The 25,953-nt window shown below is 39.4% G+C and overlaps 1 protein-coding gene across 1 annotated transcript; it reads right to left on the reverse strand.

Moving 5' to 3' along the window:
- Nucleotides 1-24,267: 24,267 nt before the first annotated feature.
- On the reverse strand, nucleotides 24,268-25,659 carry LOC111917500 (plasma membrane-associated cation-binding protein 1). Its single transcript, XM_023913181.3, has 5 exons — nucleotides 25,436-25,659; nucleotides 25,203-25,349; nucleotides 24,980-25,069; nucleotides 24,772-24,856; nucleotides 24,268-24,699 (listed from the first exon to the last, which is right to left on the reverse strand). Exons 2-5 carry the CDS (start codon nucleotides 25,311-25,313, stop codon nucleotides 24,452-24,454), a joined length of 534 nt encoding a protein of 177 aa, XP_023768949.1. The 5' UTR covers nucleotides 25,314-25,349; nucleotides 25,436-25,659; the 3' UTR covers nucleotides 24,268-24,451.
- Nucleotides 25,660-25,953: the final 294 nt, after the last annotated feature.

Below are 25,953 nucleotides of genomic sequence, written 5' to 3' on the forward strand. Positions count from 1 at the left end.
GGATAGGGCGACGTGGACGATCAGAGGCCAAGTCTCTCGGGTACGCAGCGCGTACCTCGGATGAGGACGCTGACTCCTCTTCGGATAAGGCTTGAAATTTGATTTAAATAAATATATAATTTATTTAATAAACTTCAAAAATTCATATCTTCTTCATACGAACTCCGTTTTCGATGGTCTTTATATCCACGCGTAGGTGAGACTACGCTCTACAACTTTCGTTTAGACTCCGTCGGCAAATTCCGAAATTATTTTTTTTATTATTTATATTATAACTCATCGTGTTTAAGGAATTTCTTTGAAAATTCATAACTTCTTTATCTGATGTCGGTTTTTGCCAGACTTTTTACCGCTGAAATACCATTGTCGAGACCTTCGATTCTCGTTTAGGTCATTCCGGCCAAAAGTCGCTCGATCTCCGATTCGAGTTTTTAGCTGTCTGTTGCTAAGCTGAACTTGGAAAAATCATAACTTCGATATATGAAGTCGGATTTGGGCGTTCTTTTTACGTACGATCATGGTTTAAAGACATTTAAACATAGAAGGAATTTAAATAGAACTATTTGTACATTTTATTATGAAAGTAAATTTTATTACTCAAAAGTGGTTACAATACTTGACCCATTTAGGTCATTAAAAAGAGTTGAAGTATCGGGTTGTCACAAGGGACAAGAGTCCACACTTGATTTCTATCGAACTATGATAATTCTTCTTGCATGACTACAATCCAATTGAAATGTTCTAGAGCTTCTTCAATGTATGTAGGTTCAACCATTAAAATGAATGTCGAGAAATGACACTCATTTTGAATATTAGCAGCGGAGTGAGTTTGAACTCCAGCTGGATGGTTTGAATTTGAGGATGATGCTCCTCCTAAACTTTTGAACTTGATATATCTAAATCACCATCATCCAGAAAGTCAAAGAATTTTTCACCATCTTCATTTTTTCGGAATTGGATCAATTTCGGCAAATTGATCCAATGCATCTTGAGAACCATCAACATTTTGATTCGAGGGTTGGATTTCTTTCTTGCCCTTGAGGCACAAAAGCAGAGGTATTATCCTCCTCAACCCGATTTGGGAATACTTTGGAATCAAATGGTGGAAAAGTTAGGGTCTGATACCAACTTGTAACAACCCAAAATTTTTTGTTTTAATGTTACTAAAAATCACGTCATCCAATGTCATATATAACAAAAACCATGGAATGAGTACTCAAAAGTCATAGTAACTGTGTCAAAACAAATTTGTATCAATCATAACACAATGTCTGAATAAAACTCCCAGGATAAAACTGAAGCTGTGGTGGGTGCGATGCCATCAACCCGAGATCTTCTATTTGATAGCGGAAGTACCTGAAACCAAAACTGAAACTGTAAGCACGAAGCTTAGTGAGCTCCCCCAAACTACCACATACCACACAATAACATATAAACAACTATTGGGCCTTGCCCACTGCATCGGACCGAGGTCCAGAAACTGCATCGGACCGAAGTCCGGAACTAACCAGGGCGTTGCCCTCTGCATCGGACCGAAGTCCGGAACTGACTGGGACCGTGTCCCCTGCATTAGACTGAAATCCAGAACTAATTGCATCAGACCAAAATCCGGAACTGACCGGGACCGTGTCCCCTTTATCGGACCGAAGTCTGGAAACTGACTGAGCATAACGTAGCATAACATAAACATATCAACTAGCATAAGCACATATACTACATACTGCATCGGACCGAAGTCCGGAACACAAAACACAAAGACACACATGAATCACAAATACATCAAGCACACTGAACTACTACATCGGACAAAAGTCTGGAACTACTGCTAACTAGACGGGCCGGCATTGTGGCCGTAGACCCGTTCCTACTGGAAGGATAACTCACCTCGTAACGTTGGCTGCCGAGATGCTAAATCTGAAACCGCCGGACCGCTGTTCCGAAACTCCCTGGCTACAAATCCCATAAACACTAAATCCAATACTGATAACTAATCTCAGGGTAGAATGTCTATTTACCCCTAGGCAAGTCAAAGTCAACTTTCTGGTCAAAGTCAACTTCCTGTTGATTGGACTCGTCGAGTCCCTCTCATCTATTCTAGTCCTCTACCCGCTTCTACTCGTCGAGTTTGGCAAAGACTCGACGAGTTCTTCCTCGATGCTAACATCGAGTCTAACTTCATCCGACTCGCCGAGTTGTATGAACAACTCGTTGAGTTCTCCTTCAACATATGAACACGTCCAGTCTGTGACTCGCTGAGTCGTATGAACAACTCGTCGAGTCTGATGAATAACTCACCGAGTCCCAAGCATGCTATTACTATATAGTCGATTCTAATCGATTTCAGTGCTTCCAAAACATAGATCTGAGCGTCTAGGACTGGTTTTACACGTAAAATGTCCAACTTTACGTGCATGCACAAGGGTATGAGGCTAAAATACCCAAACTCATCAAATACTAAGCACTTAGGGTTTGGAACAAGGCCAAGATTGCATAAAGGTGGCTATAATGAGCTCCTGGAGTTCAAGAGAGGCTAGATCTGAAGTATAACTTGATCATAAGGCTTTATTACAAAGGATTTGGGGTTTTGAGCTTAATATCAACAACTTAGGGACAAACTAGATCTATTAGATCAATAAGCAAGATGGAGACGTTATTACCAGAAAAGATGTCCACAAAGGAGTGTGTTCCGGATCTACTTCTTCTTCCTTGAACTCTTCAACCTTTTCCTTCTTCTACTTGCTCCAAAATGCACCAAAAGTTCCTTCACAAGGCAACAATCACTCACACACTCTCTAAGGAGGCTAGGGTTTGATAAGAAATGTTCTGAGGGTGATGGAGGCGAGGTTGGGGCGCATAAATGTGTTTAAATAGGGTGCAGACCCTTAAAATTAGGGCTTCATCCAGATAGGCGGACTTGCTAAGTCCCAACATATGGAATCGTTGAGTAGCCAACTCCATTTGCGTGATCATCCCTTCTCTACTCGACGAGTCGGGCTATAGACTCGTCGAGTACCCCTTAAGAATTGAAAATACTTATTTAAATTACATACCAGAAAATGGGGCGCTACAACTCTCCCCCACTTATCTTAGACTTCGTCCTCGAAGTCCGCTGCTACTAAATCTTAAAATAACTCTGGATAATGCTCCTTCATCTCCCCCTCGGACTCCCATGTCCACACTAAACCCTTTCGGTGCTGCCACTGCACCTTCGCTAACTGAACCGCCTTGTTCCTCAAGGTCTTCGCCTTCCGATCTAAGATCACAACTGGCCTCTCGATATAATTCAGGCTGCTATCAACCTGAATATCATCCAAGGGTACAACTGCTGACTCGTCCACCGAACACTTCCTCAATTAGGAAACATGGAAACTGTTGTGGATCGGGCTAAGCTCTACCGGAAGATCCAACTAATAAGCTACCCGAGCCACCCGGGCCAAAACCCTAAAAGGACCAATGAACCTGGGGCCCAACTTGCCCCTCTTCCGGAACCTGATAACACCCTTACAGGGTGACACCTTCAAGAGGACCATATCGCCCACTTGAAACTCCTAGTCCGAACGCCTCATGCGGCATAACTCTTCTGTGAACTCTGTGCAGTCTGCAATCTACTACAGACCTGCTGGATCAACTCTGTGGTCTTGAGCACCACCTCGATGCTCCCGATGACTCGCTGAACAACCTCGCCCCAACAAATTAGGGTCCTACACTTCCTCCCGTAGAGAATCTCTAAAGAAGGGCGGTCAATACTAGCGTGGTAACTATTGTTATACGAAAATTCCGCCAAAGGAAGATACGTATCAAAATCTAGGACACATGCCCGAAGCATGTCCTCGAGAGTCTGAATTTCCCTCTCGCTCCGCCCGTCCGACTGGGGGTGGAAGGTGGTGCTAAAATAAAGACGAGTCCCCATCTCTTCATGAAACCGCTTTCAAAACCTGGAAGTAAAACGGACATCTCGGTCTGATACTACCGATACAGGCACTCCATGCCGTGCCACTAACTCATGCACATAAATATCGGCTAGCTTCTCGGCCGATATGCTCTCCTGAATTGGTATGAAATGCGCGCTCTTGGTCAGCCGATCCACTATGACCCAAATCGAGTCAACTCCACGTGCGGTCCTGGGAAGTTTAGTGATGAAATCCATAGTGATATCCTCCCATTTCCACACCGGATTGTCTAACGGCTGCATCTTGCTGTAGGGGATCTGGTGTTCTGCCTTGACCTTCCTGCAGGTCAAACATTTCTCTACGTACCAGGCTATGTCCTACTTCATGCAGGGCCACCAATAATCGGGTCGAAGATCTCTATACATCTTCGTCACCCCTGGATGGATGGAGAACCGACACTTGTGGGCCTCATCCATCAACATCTGCCATACTCCTCCCCAATACGGCACCCAAACTCTCCCATGAAGGGTCAACAATCCTCAACTGTCGGAATTGAAAGAAGCTACTCGGCCCACGATCCTCTCACACTTCTGCCTCTCCTCCTTCAGGCCCTCGACCTGTGCCTCTCTAATTTGCTCCAACAATGGAGTAATCACCGTCATCCTCAGACATATATCTCTGATCAGTGCCACCACGTTGGCCTTGCCCGGATGATAAAGGATCTCACAATCGTAGTCCTTCACCACATCTAACCATCGACGCTGCCTCATGTTCAAATTCGGCTGGTCCATGAGGTACCTCAGACTCTTGTGATCCGTGTAAATGGTATAGTGGACCCCGTAGAGGTAATGTCTCCAAATCTTGAGGGCAAACACCACTGCCCCCAGCTCTAAATCGTGCGTCTGATAGTTAGCCTCGTGGGGCTTCAGTTGTCTAGAGGCATAAGTTATCACATGCCCTCGCTGCATCAACACTGTTCCCATCCCTGTGATCGAAGCATCATAATAGACTACAAAATCATCCACTCCTTCTGGCAGGGTAAGAATCAGTGCCTCACACAATCGTTGTCTGAGGGTCTTAAATGCCGTCTGCTGCTAGTCAGTCGGGTAAGTGGAACTGCTATCTTGGAGAAATCCTGGATGAATCTCCAGTAGTACCCTGCCAACCCTAGGAAGCTCCGAATCTCAGATGGAGACCTCAGGACCTCCTACTGCATCACGGCCTCTATCTTCGCCGAATCCACCAATATCCCCTTTTGGTTGACGAGGTGTCCAAGGAACTGTACCTTGCATAACCAGAACTCGCACTTGGAGAACTTCGCGAAAAGTCTCTAGAACTTCCCTCAGGTGCTCCTCATGCTGCTCCTTAGTCTTGGAATAAACCAAGATATCATCAATGAACACCATCACAGACCAATCCAACATCGGTCTGTATACGCGGTTCATGAGATCCATGAACACGGCTGGAGCATTGGTGAGCCCAAACGGCATCACCACAAACTCATAATGACCATAACGGGTCCTAAAAGCTGTCTTCTGAACATCCTCACCTCTGACCCGCATCTAATGATAACCGGAGTGCAGATCAATCTTGGAAAGCCAAGATGCTCCCTGAAGCTGACCGAACAAATCATCTATCCTCGGGAGTGGGTAACGGTCGTCACCTTGTTCAACTCCCGGTAATCTATATTCTTACGGTGCAACCCATCCTTCTCTTTCACAAACAGGATCGGGGCTCCCCATGGTGAACTACTCAGTCTGATGAAACCCTTGTCTATCAGCTCCTGCAGCTACGTAGACAACTCCTGCATCTCTAGAGGAGCCAACCGATACGACGCCTTGGCTATCGGAGCCGCACCAGGAACCAGGTCAATCCGAAACTCAACCTGTCTCTCCGGAGGTATCCCAAGCAAATCCTCCGGGAATACGTTCGGGTAGTCTTGCACTACCGGTACATCATCGACTGTCACCTTGCCCTTCTCCCGAGCATCCAAAACATAGGCGACGAACCCTGCTGAAAGTAGCGCCTCGCTCTCGCTGCTGAGCAAAGAATCGGTCCGCATTGTGGCCTCTCGCCCTGAATCACTAACTCTCCCCCACTGGGGGTGCGGACCCTCACTAGCTGTAGCTCACAATCAATCACTGCCTTATTGGGGCTCAGCCAATCCATACCCACTATGACCTTATTCCCACACAGGGGAATAGGAACCAAATCCACTGAAAACTGCTCATCAAATAACTGCAGCGAACATGCCCTATGTACTCTCGCGACTCTGACGGTCTTGTCATCAGCTATCTCAACCTCAAGTGGAGAATCCAGCTCCCTCGGAGCTCTGTTGAACCTCTTGCTAAGCGTAAGTGAAACAAATGATCGGGTAGCCCCCGAATCAAACAATATTGTGGCTTATACGCCGTTCACTAAGAACGACCCTATATAAAAACATATAACCATTAGAAAAAATCAACATTAATAAAGAGATGAAGGGAAGATACATACCCGTCACCACATCAGGAGTCGCTCACGCCTCCCCTGTAGTCATCTGAAAAGCTCTACTCTTCGCCACTAGCGCTTCACTTCGGCCCTGACGGCCGTCTGTGATCCTCAATGTTGTAGGGGCAGGTGCTGCCACCTTCCCTGCTGCTGCTGCTGCTGGCAAACTCGGACACTGGGACTTTTTATGTCCCCTCTGATTGCAATGGAAGCAAATCAGATCAGATACCGCGGTAACGGTGGGAGTAGCTGTACAATCTCTGCTCATATGCCCGGTCTGGCCGCACTTGTAGCAACCGGGACTTCCTGCCTTGCACGCCACATCGTGCAATCTCCCACACTTGCCACACCAACCATGGCTCTGCTGACCTCTAGATCTTTGATCTGATACCTTCGACTTTTTGCCAGAACTCCCTGTGCCAGATACCGCCTCTGGCTTCCTCTTCTTCTCCATCTCTAGATCAATCTCCCTCTCACGAGCCCTAGCAATCATGTCATCCAGTGTTTCATAGCTGGATCGGCTCACAAACTGGCGGATATCACTCCGCAATATCTCATGGTAACGAACTTTCTTCATTTCCTCGTCAGCTGCATACTGAGGAACAAGAAGAGCTCTCTCCATGAACTTGGCAGTAATCTCCGCCACTGTCTCTGTAGTCTGGGTAAGATCCTAAAACTCCCTGGCTAACTGTTACACCTCAATAACCGGTGAAAACTCGGCTCTGAACCTGGTAGTAAAATCAGCCCAAGTCATCGCATAAAGTTTTGTGTCATCCCCGATGACATGCCCGGTCTGCTCCCACTAATCTCGTTCCTTGTCCTTCAGAAGACAGGATGCTAGTCTGACCTTGTCCCCCTCAGGACATCTGCTGGTGCGGAAAGCATTGGTGACATGCACCAACCACCTGGTACTCGCTATGGGGTCCTGAGCCCCATGATAGTCAGGAGCTCCACAGGCTCTGAACTCCCTGAAGGTGAGCGTGCGCGACCCCATCATGGTCGCCACTTCAGTACGAAAGGTGCTCAACCTCTCATCCATCAGCTCCAAAATACCCTCCTTGATCGAACCAAAGATCATAGGAGTCTGCTTGAGTATGATGCGAGTAATCTCTAAAGAGAGAAACTCCCTTGTCTGATCATCCAAATGCTCGGCTCCCGAGCCTGGTCCTGATCCCTCACCGGCACCTGAACTGCCGACTGCTGGTCTAGGGCATAAAACCACCATTCTGAAACACATAACAACAACATCAGAAATACTGATATATCTCAAGGGATCACTATTACTACAAGTTTCTTGGTCTCGTCTTGGCCTCCCTTGATTCAAGTACAGATCCTCTGCTTTCAGTAGCATGGGCCCCTACTACCTTCCACATCTATCTGTACCGTCCACAGTAGCTGCCTTGACCCCACCAAGTCCCTTCTACTATTACTGCTGATCTCATGATAATCTCATCCTATGCTAGCCCTAGGGTGATCACCAACCCACTCTCCGCCATCAGCTGCATAAGAAGTCCCCACTTTCTTTCCCTAACTAGCTCCCGAATACTATTACATATTACTCAGACTAGATAATTCTTCGAGTGAGGGATCCTACCCTATAACGGTTGGACTCAAACAAGAGCTGCGAAATAGAGCTAGACCTAACCTTCTAAAATTATTTAGTCCTTGCAATATGTAACTTAACATATTCGTTTACTAGTTAGTGAAAGAAAACTAGAACTCCTAAAAGCACAAAGCAAGCAGCATTCGGGCATTGAGTACATAATCATGCATACACCATTCTGGCTATCATTCTGAATAATCTGCACTAGCATACAATGCTAAGCTCAGACTATCAGGCATAACCTAACCAGGGCATCCTACTGCTGTCTATTCAATACTAGCATGCAAGTCTCATAAAGCTGAAACACATATAGCAGGCACATAAGGCATCCTCCTAGATCCTTAGTCCTATTCTAGCATGCCGTTCTAATGAAACTGAAACTGGTAATCATAACATAAGCTTGTATGGGTAATTTGTGAGTACTTACTTGAGCTCAGCTGATCGCATGCACCGCACCCCTTTTTAAGAGAGCTCTTTTTCTTTCTAATTTCTTTTCAAAATTTATTTTCGAAAACGTTTCTCTTTTAAAAATCTTTCACCATTTCCTTAGTTTGAGTTCAGACGCACTCAGAAGTATGGCTGAATCCCACAAACCAAGGCTCTGATACCAACTTGTAACAGCCCAAAATACGACCCAAAATTTTATGTTTTAATGTTACTAAAAATCACGTCATCCAATGTCATATATAACAAGAACCATGGAATGAGTACTCAAAAGTTATAGTAACCGTGTCAAAGACATGCTTGAATCACAAAGACATCAAGCACACTGAACTACTGCATCGGACCAAAGTCCGGAACTACTGCTAACTAGACGGGCTGGCATTGTGGTCGTAGACCCGTTCCTACTGGAAGGAAAACTCACCTCGTAACGCTGGCTGCCGAGATGCTAAATCTGAAACTGCCTGACCGCTGTTCCGGAACTCCCCGACTACAAATGCCATAAACACTAAATCCAATACTGATAACTAAACTCAGGGTAGAATGACTATTTACCCCTAGGCAAGTCAAAGTCAACTTTCTAGTCAAAGTCAACTTCCTGGTCAAAGTCAACTTCCTGGTCGAAGTTAACTTCCTGTTGACCGGACTTGCCAAGTTGGGACGTCAACTCGCCGAGTCCATATCATCCATTCTAGTCCTGTACCCGCTTCTACTCGTCGAGTTTGGCAAAGACTCGATGAGTTCTTCCTCGATGCTAACATCGAGTCTAACTTCATCCGACTCGCCGAGTTGTATGAACAACTCGTTGAGTTATCCTTCAACATATGAACACGTCCATTCTGTGACTCGCCGGGTCGTAAAAACAACTCGTCGAGTCTGATGAACAACTCGTCGAGTTAAAGAACAAGTCGTCAAGTCCCAAGCATGCTATTATTATACAGTCGATTCTAATCGATTTCTGTGCTTCCAAAACATAGATCTGAGCTTCTAGGACTAGTTTTACACGTAAAGTTTCCAACTTTACGTGCATGCAGAAGGGTATGAGGCTAAATTACCCAAACTCATCAAATACTAAGCACTTAGGGTTTGGAACAAGGCCAATATTGCATAAAGGTGGCTATAGTGAGCTCCTGGAGTTTAAGAGATGCAAGATCGAAAGTATAACTCGATCATAAGGCTTTATTACAAAGGATTTGGGGTTTTGAGCTTAATATCAACAATTTGGGGACAAACTAGAACTATTAGATCAATAAGCAAGATGGAGACGTTATTACCAGAAAAGATGTCCACAAAGGAGTGTGTTCTGGATCTACTTCTTCTTCCTTGAACTCTTCAACCTTTTCCTTCTTCTACTTGCTCCAAAATGCACCAAAAGTTCCTTCACAAGGCAACAATCACTCACACACTCTCTAAGGAGGCTAGGGTTTGATAAGAAATGTTCTGAGGGTGATGGAGGCGAGGTTGGGGCGCATAAATGTGTTCAAATAGGGTGCAGACCCTTAAAATTAGGGCTTCATCCAGACAGGCGGACTCGCTAAGTCCTATCATATGGACTCGTCGAGTAGCCAACTCCATTTGCTTGATCATCCCGTCTCTACTCGACGAGTCGGGCTACAGACTCGTCGAGTACCCCTTAAGAATTGAAAATACGTATTTAAATTACATACCAGAAAATGGGGTGCTACAGATATGTTTTGAGAAATAGGAGGATTTGGCATAGATGACTGTCCTGATCAAGATTATTAGTCAAGAGTTGTTTCTATTGGTCCGAACAAACTTTCAAAATCGACTTCGTAGATAACTTGATGATTTGGAGACCCGGGAGGTGGAGAATTGGACTACAGGATGTGCATTGTAACATGAGTTGGTTACGAGTTCTGAAGAAAGTTAACATCAAAGCTGATGTCAAAGCTTTCTTCAATTACATGAGTTCGAAGATTAAGAACTTGATAAGCTTTTGATTTGGTAGAGTATCGCAAAAAGATGGCTTCATTGGATTTCGGTTGAAACTTGGTGAGTTGATCTTATTTGCTTTTGATGAAACATCTGCATTTAAAGATGGTTCATGCTTAGTCGACGGTTGATGACGCTCCAATTTTGAGTAAAACTGGTTGTAGAGACTGCTTCAGCCCAAAAATAAAGAGGATGATTTGCAAAGTTCAACATCGATCGAGTGGCTTCAACTAGAGTTCACTTTCTTCTTTCAATGACACCATTTTTATGTGGAGTGTAAGGCTCATAAAATTTGTGTTCAATGACTTTGTCAGTTAGAAACTTTTTAATTGTGGCGTTGGTGAACTCGGATCCATTGTCACTTTGAATTCTTCGAAGGGGTACTTTTTTCAGAATTTCAATTTCTTTGAAAAAAATGATGATCTCGAAAGTTGTTTCCGACTTCAATCTCAAAAAGAAAACCAAGCAAATCTTGTGTAGTCGTCAACAATCACAAGAATGTACGTCTTGTGATGCAAGTTTTCAATGTGAGATGAACCACACAGATTGATATAAAGAAGCTCAAGTGGTTCAGAAATAGATTTTTTGATCAGAATAGGATGACCTTTCTATGATTTCTTCCCACACTCACAATTGGTGCACAAATGATCATTTTCAAACTTGTGGAGTGGCAAACCTTGGACCATTTCACTAGAAACCAGATCATTCATATATAAGAAATTCAAGTGAGCAAGCCTCCTATGCCAAAGACAACTGGCATCAAGAACAACTTTCGAAAGAAGACACATTTGAGGCTTCTCGACAATCATATTGATATCCAGAGGATACATGATTTTGTTTCGATTTGATTTGTTGAGACATTCTTTTTGATATTTTGTCATGATGTAGCTATGCTACTTAGAAAACTTAAGCCTCCAATTTGAACTAATGAGTTGGGCTATACCAATCAAATTGTGTTTAAGATCAGTCACATAAGCCATATTGGAGACAAAGAAGTTGTCATTGGTAAGGATGGCATAGCCTCTAATATGAGAATTTGCATTGTTTCTTAAGAATAGTGTTCTGAGTATCTTTTCCTTTATTCACTGCTCTCATAGACATATTGGATATTGGAAACTGTTTTGTTTTAAAAATTGTACCAAATGAGGTAGCAGTAAACACTTGAGAAGATACTTTTGGAGGAGAGTTGCTTTTCTTTGGTCAGGTCTGAATAATAACATATTTTATACAAATTTTGATTGTACTGTCGTGAGTATTCGAGCTAAGAGGAATAGAATGTCTCTTAAGAATTTTAACATGCATGAAAGTATTATGATTCCTAGTAGCTGGACTTACAACTGTCTGAGACACTTTCTTATCGGATTTCTCATGGAACCTAGAGTAATGTCTACACCCATTTTATTTTTCAAGGGCTTTCCTAGCCTCTATCTTTGGATGAACAATGTCATTCTTTTTCAACCAAGTCTTCTTCTTGGAGTCAGATGTTAGATTAGAAGATTGTTCAACAGATGGATTGTTAAAACAAGGCTTAATTGGAACTAAGTTAGTATTACAAACAACTTTTGAGTTTGAAATACAAGAGTTAGATGAAGAGTCGTCATCTCACTTAAATTATTCATCAACATCACTTTTAAAGGACAACCAAAATGAGTTAGCAGTATCGTTAGGTTTGTCTGAGTCATATCCGCTTGTCTCGGGAATAATTTCAACAATGGAACAATTATTTGGAGAATTAGAGTTAGGAAAATAAACTCAACTACCCTCTGTTCCATGTGGAATTTCCAAGGACTGATTCAGGTCCAGGAATATCAAAGGCAGATGTTACATAGAATTAGGACATATAATAGTGATTGGTTTGAACATGGGAATTGATGATGGATATCCTTCCAAAGTCTCTTGAAGGGACGATAACGTTGAGACATGCGTATCCGAATAAGTGTGATTCGAAATGTCTCCCATAAAAGTCATATTTTGAAGTTCCTTCAAAGGACAAACAACATGTTTCATAAACTCGCTTCCGAAAGCAGGTGCTTTGGGCCACAGATATAAAAAATTATGAGTTATTCTTTCAGTTGATTCAAGAATATCCATGGAATTAATCAGACTATCAATCTTAGCATTAAGACCCATGTTATCATTAACCAAAAGATTTCTTTCACTGACTAAAATGGAACATTTTTCATTTAGGATAACACATTCATCCCTAGATATTACAAGTTCATGTTCTAAGGACTATATCTTAAGCTTGCAGTCTTTAAAATGTAATCTAAGTTTGGTTAATTCACTGTCCAGCTTCTCACTCACATCTATGGCAGACTCATAGGCTTTAAGAATCATTGTCATATCATATTCGATTTGAGTTAGATAAAGTTTATAAACAGATAAATCAAAATTATTTTCAGTAATCATAGATTTTACCTGTTAGATGATGCTTCTACCTGGTGGGTCATTTGTTTCCATGTAGCAATAGTTTGGCTCAACATCCTCATCTTCATCTTCAAAACCATAAGAATAGTACCCTTCATCACATTCAATGGTTTGTACAGATATAAGACACAAGTTTCTCCCAAAGTTTCCTTCACCCTCATCACTAGATGACCGATACCCATCTACATTCCGAGAAAATGTAGTGATAATTCCTTTTCACTTTCTGCTAGCTCTTGTGCACGACGAGCCTAGTATGTAGAGTCTTTCATCTTTGGTTTCTGAGGAGCATAACTCAAGCAGTCTTAGCATAATGGTGACCGAGAACACACTTGTGAGACATAATTTTGGGTTTGGCTGAAGTCTGAGTTTATTGAGGTTCCGAGGAACGATTCAAAATATTAGGTTGATAAGCTGGTGGGTTTTCAGTAGGTTTGGGGTAAGGTTGAGGATTGTTTTTTGAGGAGCTTGAAGTCTTTTCGGTTGAGGTTTTTGATTGGGATTCCATGGTCGCTTATAGTTCATCGATAAAAGAGTGATCTCTTGTTGGAAATGAAGTTCAGAATCGACAACTTCTGGATCAAAATTTTCTTCATATGGGTAGTTCAGAACAAGTGGAACATGTTGACTAGGTTGAACAGGGGGAAAGGGTGGGGCAACTCTAAATGGATCCGATACCACTGGGTTCAAAAGAAGTGGATTGGCAGAACTACAGGAGCAAGAGGACCTCCAATGAGTTCTCTTAGGGTTTGAGCAACATTGGACTCGTGTCCTTGCAGTTCGTAAAGCACCATGTGCAGTTATATTGTTCACCACAATTCTGTATTGATTTGATGCAGAGGCAGCCGATTCACTAGAAGTGGTAGTGAATGTGTCAAAGTCTTTCACCACATACGTCAAACGCTTGTCCCTCATGTTTTCTGAGCCTTCAAAATAATCTTGAAGAGTTTCCCATATCTCTTTTGCATATTTTCACAAATTAATATGTTCAAATACAGATGGTAGAACACCAAACAACATTTTGAAAAATGCAATCCGGTATGCATGGAGCTTCTCAACGTCGTTGGTAGTTAGAGGTGCTGGTCGGAGCTTATCTTGGCCCATAGAGTAGCAGCAACATCTCTAACTATATCCCTAGCCAGAACATGAGGACCTTCTTCATAGACCTCTATATTTCTTCACCTTTTTCCTTTCAAACCAAAAATCTCTTCATCCTAACTTTCCAGTTATCATACTCTTCGAAAACTAGAAATGTTGCATGCGATAGGCAACCCGTGCTATTTGCAATTTGCATTGAGTACATTTGTTGTGATTGATAAGAAGCAACCATTGAAGTTTAGATATTAGAGCTGAAGTGGTACATAGAAGAACTTCTATCCTGAACATAGAAATGATTGAGATACCAAGGTAATCTTCAACCAACTATAATATGTTCTTATGGATTCAAATGACAACTACTTTGGCTTTGATACCAATTATGAGTACTCGGATTTGCGCATACAAGGTTTGAAAACTCAAACCTTGAATTAAATAACATTAATGGTTGCTAATAATAAATGATCCGGTCAAGTCTGGATAAACTAGTCAAGCCTTGAAGAATGTAACTCAGTAAAGTGCTCAAAATAAACTAAAGTCTGTAAAGTATGAACAACGAACAATATTAAGAACAAGAAGAATGTTAGAGAGAAAAGAGTAAATTACTGAAATTGTCCCTGTGGTTTGGTCAAAATTGCACGTTTAGTCCCCAACTTTTTTTTGCACTCGGATCGTCCCTGTGGTTTGATTTTGTTGCGTTTTTTGTCCCTATGGTTTGGTAAAAGTTGCGTGTTTGGTCCCTAACTTTATGTATGTAAGGGAAGAAAAATGCAACAAAATCAAACCACCGAGACGAAAAACGCAACAAAATCAAACCACAGGGACGATCCGAGTGCAAAAAAAAAGTTAGGGACCAAACGTGCAATTTTAACCAAACCACAGGGACGGTTTCAGTAATTTACTCGAGAGAAAATGATTGACTAAATAATTCACTTTATTTGATAGAAGTGAAGTGCTTGAGTTGCTTCTGTTTACAAAGGTTGACACTCCTTTTATATCCATGGAGTTACAAAAGATAAATATAGATAAAGTATGCATGCACTGAAGATCAATAGCCTGACACAGTTGTTGCTATTGAGCTTGTCAATTATACAACACTAGAAAACAACTGGTAAACAAGAAAATGTAATTTTACTCTCTGACTCATAACATTGTACTAATCTTTGAAACTACATAATCTCGGAAAAACTTGTTCGTCTCGGAAAATTCTTCATCTCGGAATGCTGACAATCTCGGAAGTAGACATGGGCTCGGAATGCTGACAATCGATTGGGAGATTCGAGGAGTGTAGGCCATTAGTACAATAAGTTAATGTAAGGCATGTAATGTTTATGCTTATGCTTTGTATCGGTTGTGACATCCCAAGTATTTATAATCAATGAAAAACATTTTTTTCGAAAATACTTTTCACGGGAAAAATTACGCATTTATAAAGATCACTCTGATTTAAAATAAGCACAAATAAAAATGTATTTTCGGGTTGTGAAGATTAGGGATCTCACAGAACCCTAATCGGATTGTCCTTAATTCATAATCTCGTACAAATGACATCCCAAATTGAACTCTGCGTAGACCCATGGTCACACCAGAAAGGTCGAACAACATCGTTGCTACATCTAAACTTTCACTAACCAAAGACAACCACCAAATCTAAGCTTGCTAGAAAAAAGATCATACAACCAAACAATCAAAGTACACACAGCTACAAACCTAGATATACAACTGACAATTTTTTTATAAAGGGACAACGCACCATCTGTACCTTTAACTATTACTGCTCGAAAAACCTCAAATGATCCCGTGATTCAAACAAGGAATAGAAAGACCAATCAATCAAAAATTAACCGACACTAAACCTAATGATCTTATATATTACTGAAAGATTCCTATGTAGAAATACACATATCAGACTCTAAATATGATCAACTAATCAACCAATACCTATCTTAACCAAATATAACGACCCACATTGCGAGTTAACCATGTTCTCTATATTCAGAACCTGAGTGGCTAAACCGCACCCCAATCAAGATCCATGGCGCTTCCAAAAGGAACTACTGACGATATCAAGTTCCTTTCCCAACAACTTCCTCATGAGGGGATAATACATGCGCCCACGAAGACATATTAATGACGAAAACTTGCTCTAAACTCATGATCAGACCAATCCTTGATTCGTCCTTGACCATAAAGGATTCTAAAGAATCCTTGAAAAAAAATTACGAGGAAAACTTTTAACGACAAGAATTTCAATAGTAACTTATATTCCTTCACTCATGCAACAAAAGTGAGAGGTTGTGGTTCATTCATCCGAATGAAATTTTTGATTGGGAGATTCGGTTCTTAAGGTGCCTCATCAATCAAATGTTATCATAGTTAACTTTGCTATGAATGAGACTCAAAGTTTCCTCGAGTTTGGTTGATTATTATCCAAAGGTTTATCGCATTCCCTGTTTTGCACTTTGAGATCCAAGGTTGGTAGGCATCTGGTTGAGCCAGTCTATAGATTCGTTGTTACAGACATCAGTCGGTAATAATTCGAAGCCTACATGGGGGAGAAATGAGTATTATGCTCGGAGGGTCAACAGACTGTTCGATTTTGTGGTTTCAGTTTAATGAGTCGGAGGAATCTACAAATCAAGTATGTGAGTTCTTCTTTGGTTTGGTGGCCGAAGTGGATATCATGCCGCGTGTTGAGCCTTCGACCCAGTTTTAAGAAGACCAGGTGTCTCTGTTGTAGATCGAGAAAATGCTCGCACTTTTAATTTTGATTACTAAGATTGTATTGTACCGAGTGTTACTATTTTTGTGTTCATTTAGACCACATAAACATGACTATACTAGTTTATGTTTAAATATGGGATCAAACTTTGTACATCTATGCCCTCTATCTTACACATCACTTTAAGTATTTATCACGGTGGGGGAGACCACAATAGAATTATGTTACATATAAAGCAATAAGTTATTTTAGAAAAAAATAATGGTAAATATTAATCAATTAAACAGAAAACAACCTAAATAATTTTTCTATGAATATAAAATGTTCAACCCTAATGTAATACTAGAAAAGAAAACGAAACTTACTTACAGTTAAGATCACAGGAGGAGTTTAACCCTAATGTAATACTAGAAAAGAAAACGAAACCATAATGTTGATGATGAATTTGCTTCCAATGGTGATTCGATCTTCAAAGAATTATTATATGTTATTGGAATAAGTCTTTGATCTTGATGCAAGATGGATTGGAAGTGTTTAGGGAAGGATTTGGGACCCATTGAAGTTGTTAAAACTAAGGAAAAGCATCATGGGATTGATGAAAAACAATAACACAAACTTCCCTTCTTATAAAGCGTTTTAAATATGATAAGTATGGTCTCATGGTAGTGGCGTCTTTGGAGACGTCCCATGATGTTAGGTAAGACATTAGATGTTGTGTTTTGCGTGCTCTATGATGTTTTTGATTTTACTCAAAAAATATGCTACAAGGACTCTGGTCATTCGGCGTGGTGTCCTAAGACCCTATCTAGGTTTTTTGTACCTAATTCTTGTTATATCAAATGCTTGTTCTCACCAAAAATGCCCAAAGAGAATATATGTCCTAACAAATATACTACAAAGATGCCTAAGATGTTGATAGGTTCATGACATTTTCCTCAACTTCTCATGTTGTATTTGACCATGACCAAATATGACTAAGACACCCCTAAGATGTTGGCGTGTTTGACACGGAGCTTTTGGAAGCGTTTGGGAGCTTCTAGCTTTTAGCTTTTTACAAAACGCTTTAGTTTAAACAAAAAGCTTCGTTTGGTAGTACGAGCATTTAGATTTTAGTTTAAACAAAACGCTCCAAATCTAAAAGCTACTTCATGTAGCGTTTAACAAAACGTTATTGAGCTTTTGAAATCAATTTCCATAATTACCCTTAAAATATATATATTTATTTATTTATTTTTAATCTATTGTCCTTTTATGTAATTTTATATATTTTAAAAGCTTCCAGCTAGTTTTGCCAAACATTCATATAACAAACAAAAGTTACAGTTTCCCGCTACCAGCTACCCGCTTCCAGCTAACAACTATTTTTGCCAAACACGCCCGTTGTTTAGGACTTCGAGCTATAACTCAACGTCTATTCATATTTTTGATGTGTGGTTTTCACCCAATTCATCCATATCTTGCATTTTACATGTATATTCAATAATTCCATAAAATTAGGGTGTCACACCCCATTTTTAAAATACGATTTACAATTTTCTTATATATAACATAAGGATCAAAATTTAGAGGGAATATTTACAAAAGTAGAGTGTAACAAAAATGGGAAATAATTTGTAGCAACCACGTACACATGTTGTAGTACATTATACATATAACAAAATTCGAGTACAAGTGGTACATGTAAAAGTAAAATTAGGGACAATACATCCTCCTGACGTCTTATTCTCACGATCATACTTTCCATGTATGACATCCCTACGATTACATGAACACAATAAGGAAATCTGAAAAAAAAAAATCATAACCAACGATATGTGTCCTCTTTGTAAAACATCGCTCTTAATAATAGGTTATATATTGCTAATAAGTATGTCTGTTTAATAATCTTCCACAACATAACCTTCGGATCATATTGAGTTTCCTAGTTTAAACATCGGGTCAAATTGAGTAATGAGATCTCATGTTTATCTAGCATAACATGTGGTCATATTATTTACCATAGGCACCAATACTGTAACGCCCACATATTCGAGCTAGTAGAGATAATACACATTAAAAATGATTTTTTGATAGAAGATTGTTTAGGACAAATAACTTTAACAAAAGTTATAGTATATGTGACAATGATTATGTACATATAAAGAACATTGAAATCTGACATTGATGAAGAAATTATGTGTTTTTTGAAGTTTCACGATTAAACCGGAACGATTCTGAGTATCGTAAAAAGCGAGCTTTTGATAAATTACTTTTTTGCCTATGAGTCTAAACAGAAGTCGTAGTAGTCATTATACCGAGAGCGTATATATAAAGAACGTCCAAATCTAACTATGTAAGAGGAAGTTATGATTTTTCTAAGATTCAACGTAGCAGTATATAACTCCAAAATTGAATTTTAGATCGGTCGATTTTTAATCGAAACGATCCAAACGAGAATTGAAGATCTCATTAAGGAGTTCAACGATATAAATATAGTCGAGAACGGACGTCAGATAAGAGAGTTATGAATTTTTTAATGGACGTTAACAGTTTAAGCATGTTAAAAATATAACTTTAAAAATAATGTCAAAATGAGTTGACGTTATAGATCTCGTCGATAGCTACACGTGGATATAAAAAACGAAAGTCGTAGATCTCGTCGATAGTTATGCGTGGATATAAAAAAACGTCAAAAACGGAGCTCTTATGCGAAAGTCGTGAATTTTTGAAGATTTAAAATCAACATACGTATTGCTTGCTGCCAACACCACTACGCTAGGAGTAACCTAAAATTATGTTAGGTGTCCTCCTTCCTGGCGCCTATAAATAAGTTGGGAAAATCACTCATTTTCTCACATCTTGCAAATCCATTCACTCCAAGACTTCTTTCTTCTTGTGTCCAAGTCCTTCTAGTCCTTAGGGGTGTTTAGCAAGGCTCTAGGCATCAAAGAGCCCCACAAATAGAAGCTCTTGAGTCAGAATTCTGCCAGTATAATTGCCGACTTTTCACTAGAAATTTCTATAAGTTAAGATACACTTATATTACTTTTAGTGTAACTTATATTTATATTTATAGTTATTGTTATGAATTTATAATTATTATTTTTCAGTGATTTCAAGTTATAATACTGATTGATCTACTTACGGGAGAGGTGTCTAGAATGGTCATGTTGGCTTGGTTGTTGGATTTCAGAAAGACTATATGTAGAAAGGGTCCTGCCTCCTAACTGTCCTGCCTGGCTACTCCTTACTTAACTGATATTGATTTAGATATTGAGATTAGTGAGGAATCTAAACTATAATTATTCGCTATAATAAAAACACGATTTTGCTAGGGAATGATGCTATGGAATGTTTTTTCGTTGTTATTCTACAATAGATCATGCTATGGAATGTCATTCCATAGCAAAGTTGCTACCACATTGTGTATGGAATTTATTTTCGGTACCGAGCATGAGACTTCCTAGGGAAAATGTCACTGAATCCAAATCCGTTGGTATTATGCTACCGATATTTATATGGCAAAAACATTCATGGCAATTTCCAACAAAATTTTTTACAAAAAAACTTTTTGTTGTACTGCTGCTATGGAATTAACTATCGTGCATGGTTAATATGCAATAAAATTTTTCAATGGAAAACAATTTCATAGTTACTTTCCTATGTAAGTAGCATTCTTAGGTATTTGCTAGTGAGTTATGCTATGAAATTTGATTTCCTTTTCTTGTTTTGCTATGGAAAAAAAACCTAGCTAATTTGTGACGACATTTTCATGATATTAAATTCCATAGCAACTATGATAACGAGTATTCCTAGATATTTAGCTATGGAAATTTGCAACGGCAATAAAACTCGTTGAATTTTTAGTATTGAGGAATTGTATGTTGCAACTTTTGTTACCAATTTGCTAGGAATTATTCTTTTGTAAAGTGTTTTACATTATAGGGCCATATTATGGAATTTAGTTGCATAAATAAAGCATGCACTCCAACTCCCATATTCGAAAACCCACAATCGTAAGAAGATAAATTAGGACAAATCAATGTCGTCGTCTTCAAGCAGTAACGTGAGACTGTGCAGACGTGGACATCCGGTTGGAATGTGGACGACATGGACACTAAAGAATCCTGGACGGAGGTTCCTTACCTGTAGAAACTACAATGATGAATACATAAATGTGGGCTTTTTCGTTGGATTGACCCACAACTACCGAACAAGTGGTATAGAGAGAAGATATATGAATTGAAAGCTCAAGCCAGTGGTGAAGATGTCAATTTAGATCCCCCCTAACACTCTTGTAAATTTTTATATCAATGAAACCCCTACTCAAGTTGTTATTCAAGATACTAATGAGCATGGTAACAACCCTCGAGTTGAAGGTAGTCAAGTTGAAATTATCAAGTTCAAATATGGTTTGAATGATATGTTTTCGAATTGGTAATATATTTTGTTTGTTTTATTGCATTTTATATGTCTTTAATACCACATGAAAGAATAAACATTTGTTATTATGTTTATGTTATATTGAATCATTTTATACCATTTCAATGTAAAGAAACTGGTTTATAACAAAAACAATAACTTTGGATATTTAATGAAAATATTGTACATACAAATATATCAAAAAGAGATGTCTCTTTTAGTAAAAGCTTTCAATGTACCAAGGAATGATAAAATGCTCTGAATAACATTTACATGAATGATAAAATTTCATGTAAATGTTATTCAGAGCAACTTTACAACAAATGATTATTATAATTAAAAGTGGAGTATATATTAATTACTCGATGCAATGTTTTAAATATTCAAATTTAAGATTCAAATTAAATAATATTTCAAATTAATTATCAAATTTAAATATTTAGATGTATCTAGTTAAAACAATATTTTCAAATTGATCTCTATCCCTAGATTTGTGAAATTAGTAGATGGCTCGAAAATCTTGAAAACCTGATAGGCACGTCGCGCCAGGTAGAGGGGCACATTGCACCTGTGATTGATAGGGTTCTTTCAAATTTCATTTTTCATAAAGTTTTGTACCATAATTAAAATAATTAGGCTCTGATATCACTGTTGGGGATTCATAGCATCAAGTACAAAACACATAGGTAACGGAAAAATCAAAACTTGATATACCTAAGTGCACATGCAACCTAGGATCTATGTTTTACTATAATAGCATCCTACTTTAAAAAACAACATAAGTGAAGAATTTCTAACCTCTTGTTGACTTCCTTGTGATCTCTTATCTAAAAATTAGGACATTACAAGTTTTTATCAGAGCCCTGGTGTGAGGGGTTTGGATGAACACTCATGTGATTCCAAACTCAAACTAAGGATCTGAATTTTTATAAACCTTTTTTTTAAAAGGAATTAACTTGAAAGAAGAAAAGAAGATGTGATGTTCGCAGTCATTCGAAGCTCAAGTAAATGATTCCTAGAATATCCATACATGTTTGATATGTTATTGATGATATAGTATGAATTACATAATAGAAGTAGGATAAGGATATGCTTTGGTTTACATGCTAGAATGCCTGCTTAGGAGAGACGCCTTTTATGCCTGATATGTGAATTGTTAGAAATGCATGATAGTGTGTAGGTTAAGGATCTTCGGGAATTTTGTGTTAAATCTTTCCTAATATTTATGATGCCTTGTTGCTTGTGCGATTTGCTTCGCGGATGCTGCTTGCTTTGGGTTATGTGAAACCTATACTGATGTTAATTAACCACTAAGTGAATACGTTAGGTTGCATGCCACAAAGATTAAATAATTTTAGAATGCTTGATTTGGCCCTATTTTACAACTCTTGTTTGAGTACAACCGTTGTATTGCAAGATCTTTCAGACGAAGGACTGTTTAATCTCTGTTTCATGTACTTGTGTTTGTAAAATAGTTAATTGGAATTGGTAGAAGTTTCTTCCGTAGCAGATAGTAGGGTGGGGAGGGAATTCCTAGTGACCTGAAAAAAGTGTTAAGGTATGCTAGTACATGCATATGTGTGAGAAGAATCCTAGAGGGAGAGAATAGGAAGATTGGTAGTATGTGCTTGTGAGATCATGTGTATCTACGATTATTAGCGATCAGGTGTAGTGACTTGGGAACCTTGAGACAATTCTTGGGACAAGTACGTATAGGTGTGGAATGTATTGAGGGCCCAATACTACCGGAAGCACATGATTTGTATGGAGATCAGGAAGAGTTGAAAGGTTACCGAGGAGCAGGTTTCCAGTAGACAGTGTGGCATATCACAAGGGTTAATTGTATCTTGTTTCCCGTTCTATCTGTATTTCGGTATTGATTTCTCGGGATAAGGATGAGTTTGGCAGTTGTTCGAGCCTAAGTGGCCATGGTAGATTTTTTCTAAATGGTGCAGACTTGTGTGAGTTAGATGATTCTAAGGTCTAAAAGGCCTTGTTCAAAATAGTTCCAGTTTGAGTCGCAGGACTTAAGAAGGAAGTGATTGTGTTGATCGCCTCGAGGATTGCAACTCGAGTCTGGGTGGTCGGCCAATGGCTTAGGATTTCGTTTTCTACAACGAGGTTATGCTCTTCCATCCTCCCGTGTTCTAGGTAAAAGAGATCTGATGTTTGTTAGTCGACAAATTGAACAAAGGCATGTTTTTCTTCATATCGGTTTCTGCTGCAAGGGGGTAAAGTCTAGTTTGTAGTAAATCATTTCTGTCTTTCATTATAAGGATGTTCAAGATTGATTATTCTTCGGTTTGGTGGACGAAGTGGAGATCATATCACGAGTTGAGCCTTCGACCCAGTTTTAAGAAGATCGGGTGTCTCTTTTGTAGATCGAGAAAATGATTCCAAAGGCTATACTAGAAGTTCGGAGGAAGGAGAGGGGGCTAGTACGCGGTCAGGTACCACAAGAGATTATTAGCTTTTAGGCTATATATAGTTTTACACATTTAAAAACTAATTACTATAACCTACATGTGCCAACTTACACATACAAGTACACCTTAAACGAAGATTAATTATTCTCTCTATGGATAATCATGTACATTCATCTACTACTAAATTCATCTTTTTCATAACCTATTTTGTTTTATTTATGAAGTGTTGGTCGAATTTTTTTGGAAACATATTCATTCACATTTTAAATTACTTAGGCTATATAATCATTCGATACTAATTAAAATTTTATCTCATATAGATTTTTAAAATTACAAAAGATGGTCCATTTACATAACACTTGTTTATAACAAACATATGATGCATTGTCACGGTGGCAATGTTCATAAGGCTATCCGGAGTGGGTTCATACTCACGCATGAGTTTCCTATGTGGCACACATGTGTCACATAAACCCACCAGTGAACACCTCCCCAAAGATCGGTGGTTTGGCTGTGAAGTGAGTTCTAGTGTATGTGAAGACGGAAGAACACATGCATTCTCATCGGTTCTTAAATTTTCCACTCACATTTCCTCTCATTCTCTCTCCTTATTTTTCCTCTTCACTACCAACCCACCAATGAACACCATTTTCACACCCTGGTTGTTTGGCTGTGAAATGATAAAATACCTATGTTGCGCTGAGATGGCTGGTGGTTTGACTGTGACCACTCCCCACAGCCTAGTGGCAAATGAAGACTAAGAGGATGTTGTAAAACATTATGAAAATATATGATACCAATCTGATCAAAACCAAAAAAAAATTAAAATAATGAATAATAAGTAATATATATAAATACACCAAAAACTGTAAAATACCATAGGAATACAAGTACTTCGGCTACAAAAGTGTAATTTTCAAGAATTAAACGAATACAAAAACAATAACAGGTTTATCAAATTGTTGCCATCTTCTTCACATAGTATAAATTGATCATGTCATCTCGATCAGCAATCCTTTGGTGGCTCCGCCGGGGTTGCCACCTCTTCCGCCGCCTTTACCTCAGTCTCCACCGCCACCTCCTCTTTCTTCTCTTCCTCCACGGCCACGTCTTTGTCTTTACTGCTCGTTGTTTCCTTCTCTTCTACCACAATAAACGTCGACACCTTCTCGAATACAAAGAAAATAGGTCCCTGAACCAACGTTGGTCCGAACTTGGAACACGCTTCATGAGCTGGTTTCGACCCCGGAAATTCTGTGCATGTAAAGTCATGTTTAATCAAACAAACTCAAATGATTTAATTCAACTTGAGTGACATTTACGTACCTATCTTGGATAGTTCTTCAAGAAACTTGGTAACCCCGGTGGAGTTCTTTTTTAGAGAAGCATCTTTAGGTTCCTTCACCAAAGCCTGTATTCACATAACAAATACTTATATACTACATATTTCTAAAACAACTCCAACTCACATCTTGAAAAGTAAACACGAATTAATAAAAGTTCAAGCAGGTGGTGGAAGGGAGTCATCAGGAACCTTGATTTCAGTTGCAGAAGCTTCATAGATCTCTATTACTTTAGTTTGGAGCTCAGTTTTCTTCTCTTCAAACTCTTTGCTGTACTCCTCCTGTGTGGACATACATATGAATATCGTAAGTAAAAGAATTCAAGAAACCAGAAAATAAATAAAGAAAGAAACGAAAACCATTAATCAGTTCTATATATATATATATATATATAATCGAAATATGTTAAGAGACCTTAGCATCATCAAAGGACTTGCAAGCTTCGATAGCAGCTGTCTTCTTGGTGGTGTTCTTCTCGAAGATCTTCTTAAACTTCGGAACGACTGTCGATTTCCAGTAGCCCATCTTTCAAGTTTCAGTACAAACAATCTCAAACTCAACCTACAGAGTTTTAATTCATGTATGGTTGTAAACAAACATCCATTAATAACATTCTGGTTAACCAGAAAAAGAAAGAAAAAGTGTACCTTAATTAGAAAGAAACCCTGCAAGTGTGTTTTGTTCTAATTGTAGATGAACAAGAAAAAGCGGAGTGACTAGTGTGTTATAAGGGCTATCTCCACAACATTATGCACTTATTTCTTTTTCCTTTCCTACCCCAACATTCCCCTATTATTACAACTATAACCAACTCACCAAATTAATAATAGAGTCTATTGAATCAATCATGAGTTTCAAAAAAAGAGTTATTATATTTGAATATTGTGGGAAAGTATGAAGATGGTGATTGGGAAGCCAGCACACTTGCAACCGGAGATATTTGTTTGTGATTATCTGAGTGAAGAGAGAATAGAAGAGTTAGGTTGGCATTGAATGATTGGAGGGCTGGGGCTTTCACACAGCTGGCAACCACCGGAGGGACCCAACAGTGACCTGTGAAACCAGCATTTTCTGGAACAGTGAAGGAGAAAGCTTGTCTGCCGAACGTGGGTTAGCTGGGGTGGGGTTTAGGGTTTACTACCGCCACCCCCGCCGTCAATTTCCT

Source organism: Lactuca sativa, chromosome 2 (assembly GCF_002870075.4).
Source record: "Lactuca sativa cultivar Salinas chromosome 2, Lsat_Salinas_v11, whole genome shotgun sequence".
In the NCBI taxonomy this organism is placed as follows: domain Eukaryota; kingdom Viridiplantae; phylum Streptophyta; class Magnoliopsida; order Asterales; family Asteraceae; genus Lactuca; species Lactuca sativa.